This window comes from Lepidochelys olivacea (genome assembly GCF_965140295.1).
Source record: "Lepidochelys olivacea isolate rLepOli2 genome assembly, chromosome: 3".
NCBI lineage: Eukaryota > Metazoa > Chordata > Testudines > Cheloniidae > Lepidochelys > Lepidochelys olivacea.
In genome coordinates, this window is record NC_140413.1 from 18,436,902 (window position 1) to 18,462,695 (window position 25,794).

At 41.3% G+C, this 25,794-nt stretch overlaps 1 protein-coding gene across 3 annotated transcripts in view; it reads left to right on the plus strand.

Moving 5' to 3' along the window:
• Positions 1-25,794, plus strand: part of ATAD2B (ATPase family AAA domain containing 2B) — a 173,179-nt gene that overhangs the window by 66,205 nt on the left and 81,180 nt on the right. For all 3 annotated transcript variants that reach the window (XM_084624746.1, XM_084624747.1, XM_084624748.1), the window contains exons 13-16: positions 2,959-3,047; positions 3,431-3,590; positions 6,749-6,839; positions 12,990-13,301. In XM_084624746.1, the coding sequence (XP_084480872.1) occupies positions 2,959-3,047; positions 3,431-3,590; positions 6,749-6,839; positions 12,990-13,301 (652 nt within the window). The remainder of the gene's footprint in view (positions 1-2,958; positions 3,048-3,430; positions 3,591-6,748; positions 6,840-12,989; positions 13,302-25,794) is intronic.

Here is a 25,794-nt window from a genome sequence, read left to right on the forward strand (position 1 = left end):
GTTCCCCTTTCTGAAATTAAATGCCACAATGATGGGCTGTTGAGGTGTTCTTCCCACCACAGGAATGTGAAATGTTATGTTGTTATGGTCACTATTTCCAAGTGGTCCTGTTATAGTTACCTCTTGGGCCAGATCCTGCACTCCACGCAGGACTAGATCGAGAGTTGCCTTGTGGGTTCCTGTACCAGCTGCTCCAAGAAGCCGTCATTTAAAGTATCGAGAAATTTTGTCTCTGCATTTCGTCCTCAGGTGACATGTGCCCAGTCAATATGGGGATAATTGAAATCCCCCACTATTATTGAGTTCTTTATTTTGATAGCCTCTCTAATCTCCCTTAGCATTTCATTGTCATTACTATCACTGTCCTGGTCAGGTGGTCGATAATAGATCCCTACTGTTATATTCTTATTTGAGCATGGAATTACTGTTGTGATAGACCCAGGCCAGTTGGGTACAGCAGAGTAGCAGAAGGCAGATATACTGGCCATTGAATTAAGTTTTCTGTTCCCTGACTGACCAGAGCAGGAGCTGATCCAGGCTAATGAGAACACCTGACTCCAATTAACCTGCAAAGAGTTAGGTGAGGCCATTAAGCTAATGTGACCACCCGACTCTAATTAAGGCCCCTCTAATACTATAAAAGGGCTCACTCCCAGTCAGGCAGAGGAGAGCCAGGGAGCCAGAGGAGAGGAAGTGCGGCTGAACGGCTGGTTAATGAAGACACCCTCAAGTCATTGGTAAGGGAGCCCTAAGGTAAGGGTGAAGAAGGGAGAAGCAGGAGAGCTGTGGGGAAGTGGCCCAGGGAAATGTAGCAACTCTGGCAGTGAAAGGTTGGCTGCCAACAGCTGCTACCATTAGGGTCCCTGGGCCGGAACTCAGAATAGAGGGCGGGCCCGGGTTCCCCCCAACCCACCACTACAGAAACACCTCCTGGGAGGGGAAAACAGGTCCCTATCAGGACAGGAGGCTAAACTGTTTTGGTATGAGGCCGTAGGAGCAACAGAGACTGTGGGAGTTATCTCACCAACCTCCTTGCTGGCTTACGATGAAAAGGGCTCAGTAGACTGTATCCCTGGCCCTAGAAAGAGAAGGGTTACATGGAGGGTTGCAGTGAGCCTCTGAAGCTAGCATAAACTGCCTGGAAGCGCAGGACCCACGGGGACAAGGTCGGAGCTCTGCCACACTATCCATAGAGATTCTATGGAACATGTGGATTTATTTAAGATTTTAATTTCATTTGATCTACATTTTCTTTCACATATAGTGCCCCCCTTTCCCTCGCACGACCTGTTCTATCCTTCCGATATATTTTGTACCCTGAAATGATTGTGTTCCATTGATTGTCCTCACTCCACCAGGTTTCTGTGATGCTATTATATCCATATCCTCCTTTAACACAAGGCACTCTAGTTCACCCATCTTATTATTTAGACTCCTAGCATTTGAACACAAGCACTTTAAAAACTTGTCACTGTTTATTTGTCTGCCCTTTTCTGATTTGTCAGATTCCTTGTGTGAATGTTTCTCATCTGATCTGGCCTATCCTTTATCCTCTTCCATCCTCTTCTCCTGACTATAAAACCTAGAGAATCTCTACCAATAGACTCTCCTCTAAGAGAAGTATCTGTCCGATCCACATGCGCCTCTGCAGCAATCTGCTTTCCCCCATCTCTTAGTTTAAAAACTTCTCTGCAACCTTTTTAATGTTAAGTGCCAGCAGTCTGGATCCACTTTGGTTTAGATGGAGCCCATCCTTCCTATATAGGCTCCCCCATCCCAAAAGTTTTCCCAGTTCATAATAAATCTAAACCCCAATGCTTTTTTTTCTTGCTTTTAATTTTCTCTCTGAATTCTGTTTTTTGGGTTTTTTTTTTTTTTTTTAAATGTAATGCTTAACTGTCAGGTAACTATGTTGGAAATACTCTTGCTCAAGTGGAGTCTATAAGTATATATTTTAGAAATGTTCGACTATTTGAAGAAAAAAAGTCAAAAGTACCCTTTCTTTACTTAAAGGCTGGCTGTAAAGCAAAACAAAAATTATTCCGTTTACTTATTTTCTTAGGGAGAAAAGGCCACATTCCTGGACATAAAATGCCCATTTCTGAACTTGTTTTTATATCTTTAGATTTGTAAAATCATAAGGAGCATCTACAAACACAGCAACTAACTAAAGCATGACAAGAAACTGATTTGTGTTTATTACACCTATAAAGTAATAGAAGAGTAATCTAGAGTGTCTAGTATAGGTTAAATAAATATTATGATTGCAAGAGTAATTGAGATACTGGAATTGAGGCTCAGAATCCAGCGTAAGAAAATGGGTTACAACATTAACAGAAACAGCTTTGTATGAGAGGAAGAGATGTATATCACAAGTTAAGTGAATGTATCTGGGGGTCATATTCTTGTTTTACAAGAATGTAGTTTAATTCCACAATGCCATTTTTTTCTCCTGTGCTTCTTTGTCCCTTGATTTCATTGTTCTGATATTTTACCTCAGTATTATACCTTTTTCTTTGTTATGGGTATTTACTGCAATTTTATATTCTAAAAAACAAAACAAAAAAATAAAAAATAAACATTTAAAACAATTAAAAAATGTGATCTGCATTGCTCCAGGCATTGAGAATTCAGTCATCTAAAGACAGGATTTTCACATTAGGAATCAGTGCCACCCTCTTTGGGATTGTTCGAGAGTGCACTGTGGCACTGGTGCTATCTTCCTTAGTTAAAGGAAAATACAGTCTAGCTTTTTTTGCTTTGTTTTAATATTACAACTTAGTTGTTAAACTTCAGATTTATTCTCAGGACTGGGTTTGAAAAAGCATCCCAGTGCAAGCTTTTAATGTACAGCCTGTGGAATTGATACCAGCACATAGTGAAGAGAATTTGTTTTTACTCCATTGCAGAAGGAATTTGAATTAACAGCTAATATCCATTCCTGTTTCTGTACACCAGGCATACTTGATGAGACCCTCTATAATCTTCTTTGATGAAATAGATGGTTTGGCCCCAGTTCGTTCTAGTAGACAAGACCAGATTCACAGGTAATGGTTTTTAATATACTACTGTGGATTATGTTTTTATTTTGGTAAATTTAAAGTAGCTTTTTTAAAAGCTTAATTTGGATTATTTCTTGGGTTAGATCCTTGCCTCTTCTCTGGCACTTTTACACCAAGTGAAAGAGCCAATATGGTGTAAAGGGTCACTAAAAGCTCATTTTATGACTAAGGAATGATTACTCCTGCCCCTGCAATGCCTTTTCAAGACCACCTTGCAAACCCTGTCAGCAGCAATACTGGATAATACTATGACCCATAGGGCAGCCTAAGAAGGCTGGCCTAACTTAATAGGCCATCAGGGCTGTCTAAGTTATGTAGGAGACCTTGATAATATTTACAAAAAATTGTTTTTGAAAACTTTCTTCTAGCTCTATAGTGTCTACCCTACTTGCCCTCATGGATGGACTGGATAATAGAGGAGAAATTGTCGTAATTGGTGCTACAAACAGACTTGAATCTATAGACCCTGCACTCAGGAGACCTGGTCGTTTTGACAGGGAATTTCTTTTCAACTTGCCTGATCAAAAGGTAAAAGTTACAAAAGGATAATGTAAACATTTCTAGAGTGAAGTAAGTTGGTATCTCTGAAGATCCACATATTCAATACAGATCTCTATCAAATAGCATTTGGTATGTTTTCAAAATGGTAATAATTTGTCCATTGCTAGTCTTTTTTTTTTTTCTTTTAGTGTGGTTTTTATTTATTATTTATTTTTAATTTGGAAACTAGAATTCTTTAGACATCTCAAAGGCACTTACCCTCTTTGAAAAACTCAGTTTATAGTACATTTAAAGTTTAAAAAATGTTTTAAAAGTCATTCAAGCAAAAAAAGGCATTTTAATGGCACTCAGATAGGACATATATATTTTTTTCCTTTACTCTCACAACTCAAACAGCTCAGCTAAATTTGTTGACATTTCTCCAAAACAATCTATAACAGCAAACTGAGTAGACCCTCTTTCCTGTTGTCTCAGGTTTGTGGAAGACTGTCTCCAGGCAAACCATAGCAACAAAGTACAAATCTTCCTCTACCTCAGACTCCTCACTGGAAGTGTCAACTTTCATCTGAGAGTAAACATGAGAAATTTCATCACAAAATAAAACATTTTGAGAATTTAGCAAGTTGATAATACATAGCAATTTGCACAGTGTTATATCTTCAAAGTACTGTGCAAATATTAACACTTGACTAATTTTCTGATTCTATTATGGTTATGGTTTCGTCCATTTTGACAGAAGTAGCATGGAACTGGATGCAAAGCTCAGAATTCTTGAAATCTGCAGGAGCAAGTAATTGTGTTACAGTTTGCTAGTAGTGAGGGATTTTTAAAACTGTCTCTGTTGCTCCTCTGGGGCTCTTACACACAAGTGTTTAATATTTTACTAAACCATTCTAAGACACAGTTTCCAAATAGAATCAAATTGGAAAAATAGAAATGCCCACTAGCTAAACAAAGAGGATTCCTCAGTGCAAAAACTGCTAGCCACTTCCCCCTTTTTCTTTTAATTCCCTTGAAGTCTGTTTGCCAGCTCATAGTCTGGCCTAGTCTAGTGGCTCTCAACGTTTCCAGACTATTGTACCCCTTTCAGGAGTCTGATTTGTCTTGCGTATCCACAAGTTTCACCTCACTTAAAAACTACTTGCTTATAAAATCAAACATAAAAATACAAAAGTGTCACAGCACACTTATTGAAAAATTGTTTACTTTCTCATTTTACTATATAATTGTAAAATCAACTGGAATATAAATATTGTACTTACATTTTAGTGTATAATATTTAGAGCAGTATAAACAAGTCATATGAAATTTTAGTTTTAGTGACTTCACTAGTGCTTTTTATGTAGCCTGTTGTAAAACTAGACAACTATCTAGATTAGTTGTACCCCGGAAGACCTCTGAATACCCCCAGAGGTACACCTACCCCTGGTTGAAAACCACTGCCCTAGTCAGTGTGCTCTGTGCTGTGACATCATAGCTACTGTAATCTCACTGAAGTGTGGAGCTGGCCCAGAAAAGGGACAGGATAAAGCCCCATGCCCCACTTTTCCAAAGCCATGCAATGTATTTTTAGAAGTGAAAAATTGGAGACCTTAACTGATCCTTCTCTGGGCTGGCTTCATTCTCCACTGAAGCTCTTTGGTAGTTCTGCTCTGAGTGAGGGGCATCATAGTGGAGCTGGTGACTCATGACTTTTGGGGACTCAAGAGTAAAAAAGGTAAGCATTGGTGAATTAAGTTTTGAAAGCCCCTCTTCACTTAGTTAGTGGGGGCATCCATCACATGTTGAAGTACAGAAAACCATTTTGTTATTTGCAAATTACTTTAAAGTCATTTCAGTAATCCTAGCTGCAAACCTCCAGGCCTACAGATATATTGAAATTCTGCATGTCTGGAATGTAATAATACTGAATAGTGAAATAAATAAAAACTGTGTTTGTGTATCAGCGCTTTCCTTTTTTTAAAAAAGGAAATGTATAAAAAAATCGACATTTATGCAACATTATAACTGTGAATTTAAGCACACACTCCAGGAAATTCAGAAGGGTTCCTACTGCAGTTGTAATTTGATCACATTACACTGTAAGCTGTGTGGCGAAAGGACTTCATCTTTGTATGGGTTTGTACAATGCCTAGCCCAGTGAAGCCCCAATCCATATTGAGGCTTCTGAGTGCTATGATAATATAAATAGATAACTATATATATATATATATATATATATATATATATGTGAAGAAATACATTTAGCTGTCTGCATCATAATGAAAATTGCACATGTACAAAACAGGAGTTGTTGTAATTGCAGTGTGAACATATTTTTACGCTTCTTAGTTCGAGTATTTTATATTCTCAACCACATGTTGCATTAATGTATCTTTGATATTGGATTTAATGTGTAGGCTGTTAAAATCAAGTTTGAATCTATTAGATTGGTTTCGTGTAACACTCATGGAATTTTTCTGTAATAATAAACTATCTTTTGTGACAAAGTTCCTCCTCTGCCTTGGTGGGTCCTTCGCTTATTGGCAGATTTTCTCGCCTCAGAACCTTCCTCCTGATGTCTGATATTGCTTGTATTTCTCAGTCTTCTAGTAGTATGCCTTCTCACTCTAAGCTTCTTGCTCCCAACTCCTCGCACGCATGCCACAAACTGAAGTGAGCTCCTTTTTAAACCCAGGTGCCCTGATTAACCTGCCTTAATTGATTCTAGCAGCTTCTTGATTGGCTGCAGGTGTTCTAATCAGCCTATCTGCCTTAAGTTTCCAGAAAGTTCCCGATTGTTCTGGAACCTTCCCTGTTACCTTACCCAGAGAAAAGGGACCTACTTAACCTGGGGCTAATATATCTGCCTTCTATCACTCCTATAGCCATCTGGCCCGACCCTGTCACATATTGTAAAAGATTAAGTACTGAGGCGTTTTATAATGGCAGAAAATCTTAATTGGAAGTATAGTGGTCGCCACTAAAAAGAGTCAGCACACACAGGTATTTCCTATGTCACAGAACTTTTCCTTTCCTCCTGAGAATTTGTGTTGTACCTTTCTACATGTTCTTGTGACATTGTATTGACACAATTAGGATAATTAATGACTCTTGAATATATGACCTAAGTGCTTGAAATATGTTGATTTATTGTTGACTGCTGATTTTGCTTACTAATGCTGAAATACTTACTTCTTTATCAGGCAAGAAAGCACATTTTACAAATTCATACCAGGGACTGGAACCCCAAACTGTCAGATCCTTTCCTGGGGGAGCTAGCTGAAAAATGTGTTGGTGAGTGGTACCATATTAGTGTTATCACTTTTAGATGCCTTTTCTTTCTATAAAACATTTTCTTAAAGCTTGTAAAGTATGTTGAACACTTGCTTCTGAAGTTCTGAACATGCGTCAGATGCTTTGTTTTTTTAATTTATTTTTCAATTTTATTTTTATTCAAACTTTTATACTTTCTACAACCCTTATTTGTAATCAGAAAAATCAGGCATGATTGTATCAGAGGGATTAATATACAGAATAAATACTCAATAACAGTTTGAAGGTAATAATGCAGTAGATAATGTTTTCCTGACGTAACCTCCAATGTCCTTTTGTAGGACTAGTGCTGACAAAAATAAAAGCACCTGGGAAGCAGAATCTTTAGGTAAAGATTCCTTTGAAAACTTTACAGATGAGATTTGTTGGCACAGTTTTACTGCCTTATGTGGACAAAAATAAATTTCAGTAGTTTTTACTGAATCTCTGCCATGCTCTCTTCAGACAAAGACTCACAAACTAGCCACTGGTCCTAAAGCTAAGATTATCCCCCCAGAGTCTACTAGTGCATAATATACCCATGTGGCAGGCACAGGGCAAAAAACTTTCTGTCCTATAGACTCAAGCAACATGAATATCTTAAATATACCGTTGGAGCACTCAGAGACCTGCTGTACTGAATGGGAGGATGGTTGTTCAAGCCAGCTGCTTAAAAGCAGGACAGAAATAAAAACAAATATTCATGTAGTGAGATTTTTAACGGGGAATAACCTTAAAATACACACCACAACCTCCTCACAACAATTTGTCATATAAAGATACATCCTTTGTCAACCACCTGCTTGGGCAAGCATTGAAGTTCTCAGAACAAGGATAATCTCAGATAACTGTTCATTGGGCTCCATCATCAAAGAAATAAGAACTTTAAATTGAGCATCAGTCCATTCAGTCAGCTACTGTACATCCGAATTATCCTCTTCATCCACAGGGACAACCATCTCCGAAGCAGCATCTCTCCGCTTTTGATCCACAAAGACCTCAACATCTTCTGGTGAGGAGAAAATATAACTATCCAGCAAACTCCAATTTAAGCTTTGCCGGGTATAAGACAGCATGTGCCAAACCCATTTAATGTAAATTCTGCTTGACTTTTTCAAAGGCCTGGTGCCACTTAATGGGAGAGGGAGGATATCTGGGAGAAAATCCAGTTTTGGTCCTTTGAAAGTTCACCATATTTCTGTCCACCAAGAGAATACAATTACATATTTTAAGATGTTCAGACTACAAGGACAGTCTTTTGTAGGTTTTACTCCAAGACATTCCTGGTGCTCAAGTAAAATCAGTTGGTTCTGGGGGAAAATTTGTTAATTTTCCAGAACAAGAAATATCCCCAGAATCTGGTGTCACTGGTTCTTGCACCATTCTAATATTGTGCACTTGCGTTTCTCCTTTCTGTATCTTGGACTTTAATGTCTTCTAGCATTTCCAAGATCAGAACCTTGTGTCTACCATAAAAAGTGTCTCCACCAGTCAGAATAAGGCTAGTTTGTCTCACCTGCCCTGAGATTGCCTCATCATTTTTGTTCATGATGTCTCAAACATCTAACCTTTTATTCAGGCTTTCCAGATTCATTGGAGCCATGCAAACCTACCTCTTGGTCCCCTTTTCACACCGATGCAGTAGCTATTAATCTGCTCTTGTTCCCCTTGAGTGGACAAAGTTTTAAAAAAAACAAACGAACCACCGCCACCCAGTCTAGAGTCAACAGGCTTTTGGTACAGCATGATTTTACCTTTACCCTGTTTAGCGAACATGGCAACACCTACAAATAACTGAATCTTAATGAAGAAAACTACTGAAATGCTACAAATATAACTGACCTCTACTGAGAAGCAGTCATGAGAGTGGATACCTTGCTTGTTGATGTATACTTCCCACACAACTTTTTTTAAAAAATGACTGGGCTTATTTAATTATTAAAAAAATAAGACAAATACAACCAGGACTTGTAGGGCAATAGCAGGTTGTTTGATAAGGCTGGATTTTTGTCACAACTGCCCTGGATTTCATGAGTTGATGTCTTAAAAATGACGTGTGCCATTTGGAGATTTTTGTGTCTGGGTTTGTTAAATAGTTGAAAAAACCTCTTTGAGTGGTTTGAGAACTGCAATATTAAACAGTGGGATGCATGTGAGATTAATAGGATGCAGCAGCTAAGGGGAGCACTGAAGTGGTGTAAAAGACCAGACCTTTGGAGTCTTAGTGGGAATTTTAAATTCCCAGAGTGGCCACAAGATGGGAAGCTGAAAAAGCCGTGAGCACAGGAAAAACGTATGGTCTTCCTGCAGATAAGTGTGTGTGAGAGATGGGGGCAAACTAGCCTGAAGTTTGTGACTTGTGCCCATTTCTTGTACATATTTTTGTTTTGAATATTTACCTTTTAGGTAAATGGGTACTCAGTTATCTTGTTAACTCAACCTTTTAGAAAACAAACCATATTAGCAACAGCAAAGCTGTGAACTCTTCCATCCACTGTCTGTTAATCAGGTAAATCCTTTCAAAACCTAGGTAGGCCATGAAAATAATACTAAACAAGGATTTTAAAGAAATACATCACTGAGTCAAGACAGTTTTTAGAAATATTCTGTTTCATGTTCATTATAATTAAGCAACTTACAAGAAAAAGAGGTAATTTGTTACCAATTCATTCTTTCTCTCCCATCTTAATACAGTGATGAAGAGAGATGACTCCTTGGGTTTTTTTCACCACACTGTTGTGAGAAAGCTATGGTGGTATCTTTCATTTCAACCTTATACTGAGTTCTGGGCTGGCATGCTTCCTGTGCAGTGTGCCACAGAATTTGGACCATGATGCTCTTATGATGATGTTAGGCCAAAATCTTGACCTAATTTGGCAAGAAGATCCTACCTTTTTCTTGTCGTAGAAATAGTTACAACTGATTTTTGGGGAGGGCTTTGGAGAGGAGAGAGTTTGTGGAGAAATCAGTTCCCAAGAGAAAAAACAGGAAAGATGACTAGCTAGTTTCTGTAAAAGTCTGATGCATGTTTTATAGTAGGCTGTATGGGAGCCTGCTTCCTTACTGTGCTTCTCACTGAAAGTTGTGCTTTTTTAAAAAAAAAAAAAAAAAAAAAAAAGTCTCTTGTTTGGCACTATCTGGTGGTGGTAGGGAGCACAGAATGGACTACTTTAGTTTTGTTCTATCACAAAGAAAGCCAGTGCATTATGACCTCCCCAAATTCAGAATTATCTCTTTGATTTTTAAAAAGCAGAAGGAAATGCATTAAAATTTAGTTTTATTACTACAGTGACAATTGGGGATAAAATGAGTTCCTTCAAGGTTAGAGTGAAAAACCATGCTTCATATTCAGCCTTGACAACTTACTTATGTTCTTACATCTTCTAGGCATGGTATGTATTTGCTTCTTAATACTAAAAAACCTATAATGTTCTACAAGATATTTTCTTGCAGTTATCTTGTCAGTCACTCAAATGAATATACAAGCATGCACAAGAGAATCTTTCAGTAAAAGACAAATTATTACTCTTCAAATGCAGTTGTTCCTGAGAAATAGGGAAATAGAACTGGTGACTAATTGTATATCTGATCACCTGAGAATTTAATTTTCAAAATAGGCCATAGGCTACTATTTCCTAATTTTGCAATTCCATGGGGATGTTCAAGCTGTGATTAAAAAGACTGTTTGTAAGGAGTATTCTAACATTATTAATAGAAGAATTGGAAAGGACATAGCTTTAAATTTGCTGAGTCTTAATTTGTGTCAGATGCTTAAACTGGATTTTTAAGATAAAAGGGAGATTAGAGGAGCAATATAACGGTAATGCATGTTTGAACTTGACAAGTTGGTTTAGTTTTCCCCAAACTCATTTGTTCAATCTGTTGTGCTATTCTATCAAGAAATGGACCATTGTGAACTAGTAAAATAATACACAAAGTTAAAAAGGCAAAGCAGCATTTAGAGTACAACGCAAATTCTAATTTATCCAGTACAATTGAATGCCCTGCACCTGAAATAAGTTGCCACGTGTTTGGGTCTGTCCACATGGATTTAATTGTAAAATTGGGGCCTTAGTACCTGAACAATGAATTCTAATCAGAAGCCACCTGTAATTAGTTAACTGTTTAAAAAAACAAAACAAAACAAAAAAAACCCCCAATTTATCTTCTAATAAAATGAGGGACAATAAGATTGCTTGTATCTAATCTGTTTGATTTCACTTGAGCTATGGCTTATTAATGTGAAATTCAGGATAGTTTTTCATTTAACCTGGCACTCAACTATTGTGATTATTTACACAGTTATAACTTTTTACCATTTTACTAGCCATTTTTACAAAATGGAAGAGGTTTATTCAAAAAAATTATCTATGGAATCCAATATTTATGGTAATGTTCTGACTATAATCACATACTTGGACTCGCATTCAAATCTTTATGGAAAAGTCCTATAGAATTTAATGGGACACCATCAGTTTAAAACCACATTTTCATCTTAAATTTTTTTTTACCTACTTTTATTACTAGTAACCCTTAAAATTAATATGACTAAAAATTAGAAAAGGGGGAGAGATTTATTCATCCCCCCAGTTTGTTTACTTTGTGCATTTGTCCACACTTCGTATTGTCATGTTTATTTTTTTGTTGGTGGTGCAGGCCTTGTAAAGGGGTGTTTACCAGAGGCACTAGTAAAGCTGAAACAAAGTCAGGGCAGATGTGTGCACAGTAAGAGAGGAACAAGGCAGGAAGGCAGGCATAAACAACTTCAGTGGTGAGGGTTTTGTGCCTGCCGGAAGACCCTCCTTAACATAGAGAGGTGCAGAAAAACCATGAATTTTTTTTCCAAAAAGAGGTCTAAAAAATGTTCAAGATAACCATTTAAAGGATTCCTGGTCAGTTTTTTAAAAATCGTGAATAGATTCTATAAACATCTTTAAAAATGAGTAGAATTTAATAAACTATATCCCTGCTAATCGTATCATTCGGTATGCTGGGTTAAAAACTCTATAAAAAGATTTTCTATAAGAGAATAATCTTGTAATTAGTATTCTGTACTACAGCATGTTCAGCAGAGGTGAAACAAAATGCACCAAAATATACATGTCTGTTTTTATGAAGGATAGAAGCATACTGGTATCAGAAATCCAATTGTTTTAGTCCTGAAAGCAGCAAAACTGTCAATTAGTACCACAAAAGACTATTTAAAAGTTTTAGGCCTGTATAGTACAGTTGTATGTATGGCTCTAAATAATGATGATTAAGCAACTATAGGTTCTAAACAGAAAATAGAATGAATAAAAAACCCTACAACAGCATAGTAGACTTTCTGCCACTTTTCTCCATACAATTAGAGTTATAAAATTAAAAAGACTGAGAGAGAGAGAGTGTTGTGCTTGAGAGTAAAACCTTAGTTTCTTCTAGCAACTATGAAGAATGAATTAGGTGAGGGAATTTTTCTGTCTACTTGTATGCTCTGATTAAATATTTTTCCTTAATATCCTCCATTTTCTCAGATGCTTTGTGAATATATGTACTTTGTTCCTAAAATTCATCTGGATCATCTGCTCATTTAAAAAAAAAATCACAAAATAAGTTTTAATTTTGTACATAGGCTTCCCTGTAACTTTTTACAATTCTATTTCACGTAATTGCAGTTGCAACTGATACATTTGTGTATTAAACAAAGACTATAAAGAAGAAAAGGAATAGAGATGACACAAAGCTGGGGGAAGCTACAGTACATTCTATAATCAAATAGTGGAAAATATTGATATTGACATATTAATTTCTTGCCATATCAATTGCTGTGTAGGAATACCAGTGGATGCTATTTTGTATTTGCATTTGCCTTTCTTCTATAGGCTATCTTTTTTTTTCTGGTGGTCTCTGAGAGTAGTCCAGATAATAGTATCATTGGTTTTTAATAAGTGTTTAACATTTGCTTCTTAAGCTGTAACAGTCCCTGGGTTAATTTGCACTGGAACAGTACCTGTTCACTGGATGCAGTGTGAAAGAGTCTGTGACAGTGAAGTGCAACTGGCTGCTCTTTTTTAGCTTCAGGCTTATTTGTACATATGCAAAATGTTGATGCTTCTTCATGGAACATATGTATGTTTGTTTTTTGTACACTAGGGTACTGTGGAGCTGACATAAAAGCACTTTGCACTGAGGCTGCCTTGATTGCCTTGCGACGGCGCTATCCTCAGATTTACGCAAGCAGTCAGAAACTGCAGCTTGATGTTTCTTCAATAGTTCTCAGCGCACAAGATTTTCACCATGCAATGCAGAATATTGTGCCTGCTTCCCAACGTGCCGTGATGTCTTCAGGACATGCACTATCCCTTGTCATAAGGCCGCTGCTGGAAAGAACCTTCAATAACCTCCTGGCGGTTTTACATAAAGTATTTCCCCATGCTGAATTTAGTCAAGGTGACAAAAGAGAAGGTACTTAGTTTTTATTTTTGTTTTTATTTTTATTTTTTTGCTCCTAACTATTCTGTTCTAGGTTGGAAAAATTTCAGGTAGCTTTTCTTTTAGCATCCTTGTCCTACTCCTTGCCTGAAACGTACTGAATCAAGTTTGCACCAGCTTATGCCAGAACTGACTTTGATTTGCATATTTTACTTGGACATATAATTAATTGTAATAATAATAATTGTAATTTATTAATGTATTGCTGTAGTGTCTAGAAGCCCCAGAAAAGGGTTCTCCCAAGCATGGGGGCAGCCTGGGAGAACGCATGGTAGTGCTTGTTTGAAAATTTAGCAAGTGGTTAATGGAGACTGGCATCATGGGCTGATTGGAGGTGGGAGATGACATTTTGTTAGCAAATGGGAGATCATGAGTAGATTGGGGGATAAATCATGAAGGGCCTGGAAAGTGAAGACAAATGGCTTGATTTTCTTCTTCAAGTGCTTGCTTATGTCCATTGCAATGTAGATGTGTGCTCGCCCTTTGCACCACCCCTGGAAAATTTTTCCTTCAGTGGTATCCATTGGGTTGGCTCTGGTGCCCCTTGGAGTTGCGCGCTCATAGTGCCTGTGTAAAGGCTCCTGCCTACCCACAGCCTCCTCTGTTCCTTTTTACTGTCTGTGATGGTTGCTGCAACTGCCTCATCCTTGTGTTCACAAGCACTCCTTATGTGGACTTTCTAACCTCGTTGTATATAGTTATCTTTTATTCTTAGTAGTTAAGTTTCAGTTGTTAGATAAATAGGTTAGTGAACGGTTTCAGAGTAACAGCCGTGTTAGTCTGTATTCGCAAAAAGAAAAGGAGTACTTGTGGCACCTTAGAGACTAACCAATTTATTTGAGCATAAGCTTTCGTAAATTGGTTAGTCTCTAAGGTGTCACAAGTACTCCTTTGCTTTTTTCAGGTTAGTGAACCCTGCTCAGCAGGGTTAATCCCTGCCCAGTAGCAGGGCTTGCCTCGGTCTCCAGGATTAAGCCTTTTGCTTCTTGCCACAAGCCTATGCCTCTGAGTGACCCCCATTCCAGCTACCTTCAGTGCTTGGGGGAAGCTCATGTGTAGGAGTGCTGCAAGATCTGCAAAGACTTCAGGCCCCACACCAAAAAGGATATAGATGCTAGATTCAGATTTATCCTCATGGAGACAGCATTTCAACCTCCCTCGCAGCTGGGTCACTCAGACTTGGCACTGAGTACTTCAGCCTCAGTAAGGAGTGCCCCGTCTACTCTTCAGGAAACTAAGCACCATTCCTTATCCCCGGTTGGTCATCCCCAGTGCCGAGGAAAAGTGCTCCAGTGAGGGACTTTGGCACTGCTCTCCATCACTGGTGCCAAGAAAGAAGCAGAAAAAGACCAACAGAGGTCGATTCCCCCAACCCTGAGCACAGAGATACTAGTAGAGTGCGACCTGCGTCAGACCACTCTGTGTCTTTAACAATTCTCCATTGACTCTGGCCAGGGAATGCGTACCATTGACTCTAGCACCGATGAACTCTCCACCACAGAAGAGCCACTGGAGCTCCCCTACATGGATGGTACCGTCAATGCCAGAGGCATTTCAGGCAGCAAGAGATTTACTCTCTCTACTGGTACTGCCATTCCCAGCCATACAGGAGCTGTCAGCAGCAGCACCGGCTGCCATGGCACCAAAGGCTTCAAGTGCCTTCAAAGGGGAAACGGGCCATGATGGCCCAGGCCCAATCTCCTCCCTCCTGGCACTACTTGTTGGCACTGGTCGGCACCGCTCCACCCTGGTCTCCGGGAAGGGAATCTTCAGAAACTGACTTGGATGCGGAGTCATACATCTCTCGCAGGAGCCGGCACTGTCACTCCAGGTGGTATTACCCAACCATAGACCTGAGCCAAGGCATCCCACTCATGGCCTGGCCACCAGGACAGTGGCAGATACCAGTATAGTGGCCTTTCTGGAACCCCTGGGCTTTTCCTATGATGCAAGGGTCACATTCCAGAAGGTCATACTCTGGTGTCAGAGTCCAGAGTGCCACTTCTCTTGGAGCAGGATCCAGGCTCCGGTACCAAGACTGGTGCCAAATATCAACACCCGACACCACGAGACCTGTTTGGTGCCATGGGTGAAGAACAGTATCTGCCTCTTCTCAAGATGAAGCTGTCGCGGGAGCAGACATAACACCATCCCAGGACGATTACAAGGCGCATCAAGAGAGTAGCTCAAAACCTGGGTATCCAGGTAGAGGAGATCAGGGAGTCTTCCCATGCCCTGGTGGGCATTGTAGCAGTAACAGGCTCTTCAAGAGTGGCATTGTCACTAAACAATGCTATTATGGACCCCATTGAGGCATTATGGCAGACCCTAGCGTCCCTCCAGCCAATGGCAAAGAAAACGGAAAAGAAATAATTTATCTCAGCTAAGGGGTGTGAATTCCTTTATACACATCTACCACAACCTTTGGTTGTGTCAGCAGCCAGTGAGCGGGAATGACAGAGTCAGCAGGTGCCAAGGCCAAGGATGCCAAAAAATTAGACCTCTTTGGCAAAAAGATCTATTCAACATGTGGCCTTCAGCTCAGGCTTGCAAATCAGCAAGTGTTCCTGAGCAGGTATGATTTCAACCTCTGGGACTCTGTGTTGAAATTTAAGGAGTTACTACCACAGGAGTCCAGGTGAGAATTTGCAGCTCTCATGGAGGAAGGCAAATCTGTGGCAAGAGCATCCCTGCAAGCAGCCTTAGATGCCATGGACTCTGCAACTCGATCCATGGCTTCAGTGGTGGCAATGCAAAGCTCTGGGCTTCAATCATCGGATCTACAGCATGAGGTTCAACAGTCATCAGAGGACCTTCCTTTTGAGGGTACGTCGCTCTTTTCTGAACAGACAGACTCCAAGCTGCACAGCCTAAAGGACTCAAGGGCCATTCTGAAGTCCTTAGGGCTTTATACATTAGCATCCTTGAGGAAACGTGATGATAACCCTTAGCTGGTTCCTCGTTTCTTCCCACCACCCACCTGGTAAGATTACAATAGGAGGAGGAGGAGCAGAGGCTTTAGGAGAAGACTTCTGCCCCAATCCTGGTCCGCACCTGCCTCACCCCCACCCCACCCCCCGACACTCTGAGAGGTCTAAGCAGCCCTTTTGATCGGACACTCAAGGATGACGTGCAAGGACAGAACTGGGATCCAACTTCCCTAGTTTTTGTGGACCATTTATCCCATTTCTATCAGGCCCGTATTACCTGTTTTCTAGGTGCTACTCACGATAGCGCTGGGCTACACCCTTCAGTTTAGTTTTCCGCCTCCCCATCTCTCTTTAGGGATCCTTTTGAGCCCAAGAGGTGCAGTCATTCCTAAGGGTGGGATCTAGGGGGGAAGCTTCACCAAAGTTAAGGAGCTGGGGGGTTCTATTCCCATTATTTCCTAATTTTGAAAGCCAACGGCAATCTCAGACTGATTCCAGACCTGCGAAAGGTCAGTAGTTTCATGAAGAAGCTAAAGTTCTGCATGGTCTCCTTGGTTTCCATCATCCCCTCCCTGGAACCGGGGGATTGGTGTGCTGCCCTCAATTTAAAGGATGCTTACTTCCATATCTCAATCTTTCAGGGATACAGAAAGTTCCTCAGGTTCATCGTGAACCAAGTGCGCTACCAATTTGTGGTGCTCCCGCTTGGCCTGTCAGCAGCAGCTTGGATGTTCACAAAGTGCATGGCAGTTGTCACAGCCTTCCTGAAGAGACAGGATTCCCATCTACTCTTACTTCAATGACTGGCTGATCAGAGGTCAGACCAAGGTCAAGGTGGAATCCAATGTAAAGTTAATACAGTCAACTTTCCAGGACTTAGGTCTGTTAATGAATGAGAGAGAAGTCTACTCTCTCCTGGGCTCAAAGGATAGAGTTCATTGGGGCGATCTGTGACTCGGTTCAAGCCAGAGCCTTCATCCCAGAAGCATAGTTCCAATTAATAGGGATGCTTATAGAGAGTCTCAGAAATCAACCCATTACCACAGCAGGAAACTGCTTGAAGCTCTTGGGCCACATTACATCATGCAACTGTGTGATGCAGCATGCGAGACTTAAGTTCAGACCCCTCCAGGGGTGGGTGGCATCTGTATACTCACCAAGCCGACACCACTTAGACACGGTCATCACAGTTTCCCCATCAGTGATTGCATCCCTCCATTGGTGGCTGGATCTGCTGGCAGTGTGTGTAGGAGTCCCATTCTCAAGACCCCAACCATCAGTGTCTCTTGTCACAAACACTTCACCAATGAGCTGGGGGGAGCTCACTTGGGGTCCCTCAGAACTCAGGGCCTCTGGTCTCTGGAAGAGCTCTTGTTGCGCATCAATGCCAGGGAGCTCAGGGCGGTTTGCTGGGCCTGCCAGGCATTCGAACCCCATGTGGAGGGCAAGTACGTGTCAGTTTTCACAAAATACACAACAGTGATGTTTTATATCACTGGGCAGGGAGGAGTGTGCTCCTTTCACCTGTGCCAGGAAGCACTTTGCTTGTGGGAATTCTGCATAGCCCCCTCGATCCTCCTATCTGCCAGAATCACAGAATGAGCTAGCGGATCAGATCAGCAGGTCGTTCTCCAACCACAAGTGGTCCATCCATCCATATGTTGTGAAAGCCATTTTCCAGAAGTGGGTAATCTCCAGATAGATCTGTTCACAACGAAGTACAACAGGAAGTATCTTCAGTTATGTTCCTTCCTGGGTCAGAGCCCTGGGTCTCTCTCAGATTACTTCCTCCTTCCTTGGATGGGTCATCTCTTTTGTGTCTTTTCTCCCATTCTTCTCATACACGAGGTTTGCTGAAGATCAGAAGGGACCAATCACGAGTTATTCTGATAGTCCCCACTTGGCCCCACCAGCACTGTTTAACCACATTCCTAGACCTCTTAGTGTAAACACTAACTAATATGTCTACCTCTGTTTCCAGACCTGATTTCCCAGGACCACGGCCGTCTGCATCATCTGAACCTCAAGTCCCTCACAGCCTGGAAGCTTTGTGGCTGAACCCCACAGAGCTAACATACTCTGCAGTTTGTGAGATGCTTTTAGGAAGCAGAAAACCCTTCACTAGAGCCACTTGCCTGGCAAAGTGGAAAAGGTTCTTGATCTGGTTTACACAGTAGAGTCTCACCTACACAATCAACAGTACCATTCATTCTAGGCTATTTACTCCCCCTGAAACAACATGAGCTAACTGTGTCATCTATTAGGGTCCATCTGGCTGCAATCTTGGCTTTTCACGCATGGGTGACCGACCATTCTGTGTTCTCAAACTCCATCTGTAGTTGGTTTCTTAAGGATATTGAGAGATTATACCTTCAGGTATGGCAACCAATCCCTCCCTGGAATTTCAACCTCGTATTGTCAAGACTGACAGCACTGCCATTTGAACCATTGGCAATGTGCTCTCTGCTCTTCCTATCCTGCAATGGTGGCCTTCATGATGGCCATTACTTCTACAAGAAGGGTCTCGGAGATCCGGGCTCTCACTTCAGAACCACTTTACGTGGTATTCTTCAAGGAGAAGGTCCAATTGCTTCCGCATCGAGCCTTCCTTCCAAAGGTGGTTTCACAGTTCCATAGTAACCAGGATATCTTACTACCGGTCTTCTATCCAAAACCACATGCCAACAGAGAGGATAAGAGGCTCCACTTACTGGATGTCAAATGTGCACTAGCCGCCTATATAGAAAGGACTAAATCGTTTTGGAAATCTACTCAACTATTCATGGCCATTGCATGCAGGGTGGTGAAAGGTCTCCCAGTCTCAGCCCAGAGAATTTCCTGTATCCGCATGTGCTACGATCTGTCAAAGGTTCCTGCCCTGACAGCACGTTCCACAAGGGCCCAAGCGTCTTTGGCAGCTTTCGTGGTACAAGTTCTGTCCTACAAGGACAGTTGTAGAACGGCAAAGTGGTCATCATTTCATACTTTCACATCTCACTGAGCCATCACCCAACAGGCTAGAAACGATGCTGGATTTGACCAAGCAGTATTGCAATCAGTGTGCCAATAAACTCTGAACTTTCCACTTCTGCACAACTGCTTGGGAGTCACCAACGTTGGAATGGACATGAGCAAGCACTTGAAAAAAAATGGTACTAACCGTCCGTAACTGTTGTTCTTTGAGATATGTTGCTTATGTCCATTCCAACCCCCTCTGCCCCACTCTGTCAGAGTTAGCTGTCAAGAAAGGGGGGCTGCAGGTTGGTGGGATCCTTTATACCAGAGTACGACCCCGGGGGGCACCAGAGCCAACCTGACAGATACCACTGGAGGAAGAGCTTTCCAGCGGTGGTGCTCGGGGGAAGTGCAAACCTACACTGGAGTGGATATGAGCAACACACATAGGAGAATAGTAGTTACAGAAGGTGAGTAACTTTTTTTTATACGTTTGAGAAAGGGGAGCCAATGGAAAGTTTAAAAGAAAAGGATGAGACGGTCAAAATGACAGGCTAGGAAAATGTTGTTTGCAGCAGGATTTTGAATGGCTGTGAGTGGGGGAAGCAGCATAGTGAATGGATGTGTGTAGTTGCATTTGTCAAGGCAAGAGAAGAGGTTGTTGCAGTAACCGAGACACAAGATGATGAGAACCTGCACAAGAATTTTAGCTGTCTGCATGTATAGGATAGGCCATGTCTTAGAGATGCTGTGTAGCAAGAATCTGCAAGATTTAAACACACAGGATGTGAGGATCTAGAGAGGTCTTGGGTCGAAGATGAATCCAGGTTATGGGCCTGAATGACAAAGTATGGTGTTACTGTCCACAGTAATTTAGAAGGGATGGGGACAGCTTAGGTGGGGGAAGATTAAGATTTCTGTTTAAACTATGTTGAACTTGAGCTGACGTGATATCCACAAGGAAATGTCAGAGAAACAGGCTGAGATTTTTGTTTGGACAGAAGGAGACATATCTGGAGGAGAGAGAGTAGATGAATGTGTGTTTGCGAATGAGATTACTATTGTGGGGATGGGATAAGACTATGTCAAAGTAACTCTGGCAGCTCCTGGCCCTGGTGCTGAGTCCCTGCTGTCTGGGAAGGGATACACGGGTAAGAGGTAGAGCTCCCCAGTCACACTTCCCATTGTTGGTGAAGGGGTGTGTCCAGGCTGCAATGAAGTGTCTGTGGCAGTGCCTGGTCAGGCACTTAGTTATGTTTAAGCAATGACCCAGGTCATTTCTTGAAAGTTAGTTACTGGCAGGAGTAGTTGAGAATTTCAGCCCTTATTGTTTGCTTACTTTAACATACGCTTAGTATTTTTTAGTGTCAGTACAGAATCTGAAAAGGCGCATGGTAATATATTTACTTTATGAATGGATATGGATAAATCAAAATGCAGAGAGAAGTAATGACTTGCACAATGTCACAAAGCAAGTGAGTGACAGAGCCATGAATCCTGGAGTTCTGACTTCTAGTTCCCTACTCTAGAGCAGTCTTGGCTTGAATTACTTAAGTTCTTCTCCAGAGCTTCCTTAACAAACCCAGTTGTTAACCTCCAGGAAATAGCCACCTTAGAACCCATTTGTTATTGATACTCTTACGAGAAAAGCATCACTCTTTTTGTCATGTTTTTTCAAAGTCTGTGTGGTGTTGCTTTTGCTCTGGTGCTGGTATTTTCCAAGCAGTCAATGACAAAAAGTTTGTTCTAAAGACTCCTTTATGCTTATTGGCTAAATGGTCTATATATTTGTTTGTTTTCCTTCCTACTGATCTCTCCTTATTTTTACTAAAGAGAGTTTGGAAGTTTTCATTGAGCTTGAGTATTAGTCATAAACAGATAGAATCATAGCAAAGTTGGGCTGGTAGGGAGCTCAAGAAGTTACCAAGTCCAGCGTCCTGCACTGAGACAGGACCAAGTGAACCTAGACCATCCCGGACAGGTGTTTGTCAAGCATGTTCTTAAAAACATCCAGTGATGAGAATTCTGCACCCTCCCTCAGCAGCCTGTTCCAGAGTGTAAGTACCCTTATAATTAGAAAGTTTTTCCTAATATCTAACCTAAATCTTCCTTGCTGCAGATTAAGCTGATTACTTCTTCTCTGGGACATGGAGAACAATTAGAGGTTTCAGAGTAACAGCCGTGTTAGTCTGTATTCGCAAAAAGGAAAGGAGTACTTGTGGCACCTTAGAGACTAACCAATTTATTTGAGCATGAGCTTTCGTGCTCACGAAAGCTCATGCTCAAATAAATTGGTTAGTCTCTAAGGTGCCACAAGTACTCCTTTCCTTTTTGGAGAACAATTAATCACCATTCTCTTTTATAACACCATTCTCTTTTATATATTTGAAGACTATTATCAGGTATCCCCTTAGTTTTCTTTTCTCAAGACTAAACCTGCCCATTTTTAAATCTTTCCTGAGAGGTCAGGTTTTCTAAACCATTTACCATGTTGCTGTTCTCCTCTGGGCTGTCTCTAATTTGTCCATATCTTTCCCAAAAGTGTGGCACCCAGAATTGGACACAGAACTACAGCTGAGGTCTAACTAGTGCTGAGCAGAGTGGGACAGTTACCTCCCGTGTCTTACATTTGACCCTTGTGGGGTGCCAGGCTTCAGCCTGAGCCTGAACATCTACTCTGCAATTTAACCTGAGCCTATGAGCCTGAGTCAGCTGATGGGCCAGCCACAGTTGTTTAATTGCAGTGTAGACATACCCTAAAATCAAGATATATCCTGTCTACTGGTTTACTCCATCCACTAGGCCAGTAACCCTGTCAAAGAAGGAAATTAGGTTGCTTTGGCAAGATTTGTTCTTGACAGATCCATGGTGGCTACTCCTAACTCTAGTATCTTCTAGGTGCTTACAAAGTGATTGTTTAATAGTTTGTTGCAGTATCTCTCTAGGTATGAAGGTTAGGCTGACTGGTCTGAAATTCCCTGTGTGTTCTTTGTTCCCCTTTTAAAAGATGGGTACTGTGTTCCCTTCACCAGTTCGCTGGGACATCATCTGTCCTTCATTGAGTTCTTGAAGATAATTGCCAATAGTGCTGAGATTAGTTCAGCTAGTTCCTTTATTACCATAGGATGAATTTCATCAGGCCTTGCCAACTAAAATACATCAAACATATCTAAACATTCTTTAACCTGTTTTTCCCTATTTTGGGTTGTGTTCCTTCACCATTGAAGTTAATATTGTGTTGAGTATCTGGTCATTATTGGATGAAAACCAAGATCCACTTCAATTTAGGCTTAAATAGTTTCTCTTAACCTTTATTTTGTATGTTTTAGGACAGCGCTATTATTACCTGTACATTACCCCGCTGTTCCTCAGACGTTTTTGTCAACTGCTGGAAATGGCCCACCTTGATTATCACTACAAAAGGTTCTCCCCCTGGTTGGTAATAGCTCACCTTACCTGATCACTCTCGTTACGGTGTGTATGGTAACACCCATTGTTTCATGTTCTCTGTGTATATAAATATCCCCACTGTATTTTCTACTGAATGCATCCGATGAAGTGAGCTGTAGCTCACGAAAGCTTATGCTCAAATAAATTGGTTAGTCTCTAAGATGCCACAAGTACTCCTTTTCTTTTTGCGGATACAGACTAACACGGCTGCTACTCTGAAACATATCTTACAATAGTTATCCTTCTTACTGGTCTGTTTTTGTCTGGGATTTTTGGCTTGTCTTGTTGGTTGGGGAGACGCTCTGCTTTACCCTATTTGCACAGACCAAAGATTTTACAACTAAGACACTCAGACTAGGTTTCATGGTTTACACAACCCTGAAGCTGTTTCAGTTAATTTCTGAAATGATGTATCAGCAGAGTCACATTCAAAATGTACAGATTCCTTTATAGTCTTATTATAATGTGTATATATAATATTAATTTCTCTCACAATTCATTACACAGTTTTCTAACATACTATTAACCATTTTAGCAAAATAGGCATTAAACATTTTAGCTTCTTTGATGTAATCAGTTGGCTCTCTTTGCCCACTAAATGCAAGACCTGCACTCTCCTTTGTCATTCTCTTGATCCTAATGTATTTGAAGAACATCATTTTCTTGTCTTTTATGTCCCTCACAAGTTGTAACTCATATTGTGCCTTAGCCATTCTGATTTTGTCCCTACATTCTAATGCTATTCTTTTGTACTCCACCGTAGCACTTTGTCCATATTTCCACTTTTTGTAGGATTCCTTTTTGATTTACAGGTCATTTAAGAGCTCCTGATGGAGCCATATTGGCATCTTACTATTCTTCCTGTCTTTCTTTTGCATTGGGATGGTTTGCAGTTTTGCCTTTAACATGATCTCATTGTGCTCGGCTGACCTCCTTTCCCTTAGATTTTGTCTCCATGGAACCTTACCTACTAATTCTCTGAGTTTGTTAAAGTCTGCTTTTTTGAAGCCCATTGTCCTTATTCTGTTGCTCTCATTCCTTCCTTTACTTAGAATCATGAAATCTGGCATTTCATGATCACTTTCATCCAAATTGCTTTCCACCTTCAGATTCGTAACCAATTCCTCCCTGTGGGTCAGAATGAAGTCTACACAATTGCCATCCCACTCGTTTCTTCCTCCACTTTTTGTTTCAGAAAGTTATCCCCAATACATTGCAAGAACTTATTGGACATTTTGTGTTCTGCCAACAGATGTCTAGGTAATGTTCCCCATTAGTACCAAGTCTTTTGTGTTTTGGGTATTTCTGTTTGTTGTAGAAATGTCTCATCCACTTCCCCTTTTTGATTTGGTAGTCTGAGGTATACCCATACCATGACATCACCCTTAATTTTTCACTCCTTTTATGTTTACCCAGAGACTTTCAACTGTTCTGCTTCTCACCTCCTTCTGGACCTCAGAACAAGTGTATATTATCCTTGATGTAACATCTCCTTTTTTTTATCCCGGCCGAAGAAGCAATTCTTCTGGTATATTTTGCTGTTAGTAGTTTTAAATGCATTTTGGATAAGTTGATTTAAAGGTTCTTCATAGGTATTTCATCTTTGAATGTGTGAGAACCTAAGTTTCTTTTGAAATTTCATCCACCCCTGATTTTGTTTACCCTCTTCTTAGGGCTTATCTACAATTAAGCTTCAGTGGCTCACCTGTACCAATGCCGCTGTGCTGCTTAGCGAACACACTACCTATGCCAACAGGAGGGCTTTTCCCATCAGTGTAGGTGATCCACCTCCCTGAGAGGTGGTAGCTATGTTGACAGGAGGAGCCCTCCTGTCGACATAGCACTGTCTGCACCGGGAATTAGGTCTGTTTAACTCGTTTCAGAATAGCAGATGTGTTAGTCTGTATCCCCAAAAAGAAAAGGAGTACTTGTGGCACACTTAGGGTATGTCTACACTACGAAATTAGGTCAAATTTATAGAAGTCGGTTCTTTAGAAATCGGTTTTATATATTCGAGTTTGTGTGTCCCCACAGAAAATGCTCTAAGTGCATTAAGTGCATTAACTCGGCGGAGCGCTTCCACAGTACCGAGGCAAGCGTCGACTTCCGGAGCGTTGCACTGTGGGTAGCTATCCCACAGTTCCCGCAGTCTCTGCTGCCCATTGGAATTCTGGGTTGAGATCCCAATGCCTGATGGGGCTAAAACATTGTCGCGGGTGGTTCTGGGTACATATCGTCAGGCCCCCGTTCCCTCCCTCCCCCCGTGAAAGCAAGGGCAGACAATCATTTCGCGCCTTTTTTCCTGAGTTACCTGTGCAGACGCCATACCACGGCAAGCATGGAGCCCGCTCAGGTAACCGTCACCCTATGTCTCCTGGGTGCTGGCAGACGCGGTACGGCTTTGCTGCACAGTAGCAGCAACCCATTGCCTTCTGGCAGCAGACGGTGCAATACGACTGGTAGTCGTCCTCGTCGTGTCCGAGGTGCTCCTGGCCACGTCGGCTGGGAGTGCCTGGGCAGACATGGGCGCAGGGACTAAATTTGGAGTGACTTGACCAGGTCATTCTCTTTAGTCCTGCAGTCCTATTGAACCGTCTTATGGTGAGCGGGCAGGCGATACGGACTGCTAGCAGTCGTACTGTACCATCTTCTGCCAGGCAGGCAAGAGATGAGGATTGCTAGCAGTCGTATTGTACCATCTTATGCCAGGCAGGCAAGAGATGAAGATGGCTAGCAGTCGTACTGTACCATCTTCTGCCAAGCAGCCATGAGATGTGGATGGCATGCAGTCCTTCTGCACCGTCTGCTGCCAGCCAAAGATGTAAAAGATAGATGGAGTGGGTCAGAACAAGAAATAGACCAGATTTGTTTTGTACTCATTTGCCTCCTCCCCTGTCTAGATCACACTGCAGTCACTCACAGAGAAGGTGCAGCGAGGTAAATCTAGCCATGTATCAATCAGAGGCCAGGCTAACCTCCTTGTTCCAATAAGAACGATAACTTAGGTGCACCATTTCTTATTGGAACCCTCCGTGCAGTCCTGCCTGAAATACTCCTTGATGTACAGGCACACCCTTTGTTGATTTTAGCTCCCTGAAGCCAACCCTGTAAGCTGTGTCGTCAGTCGCCCC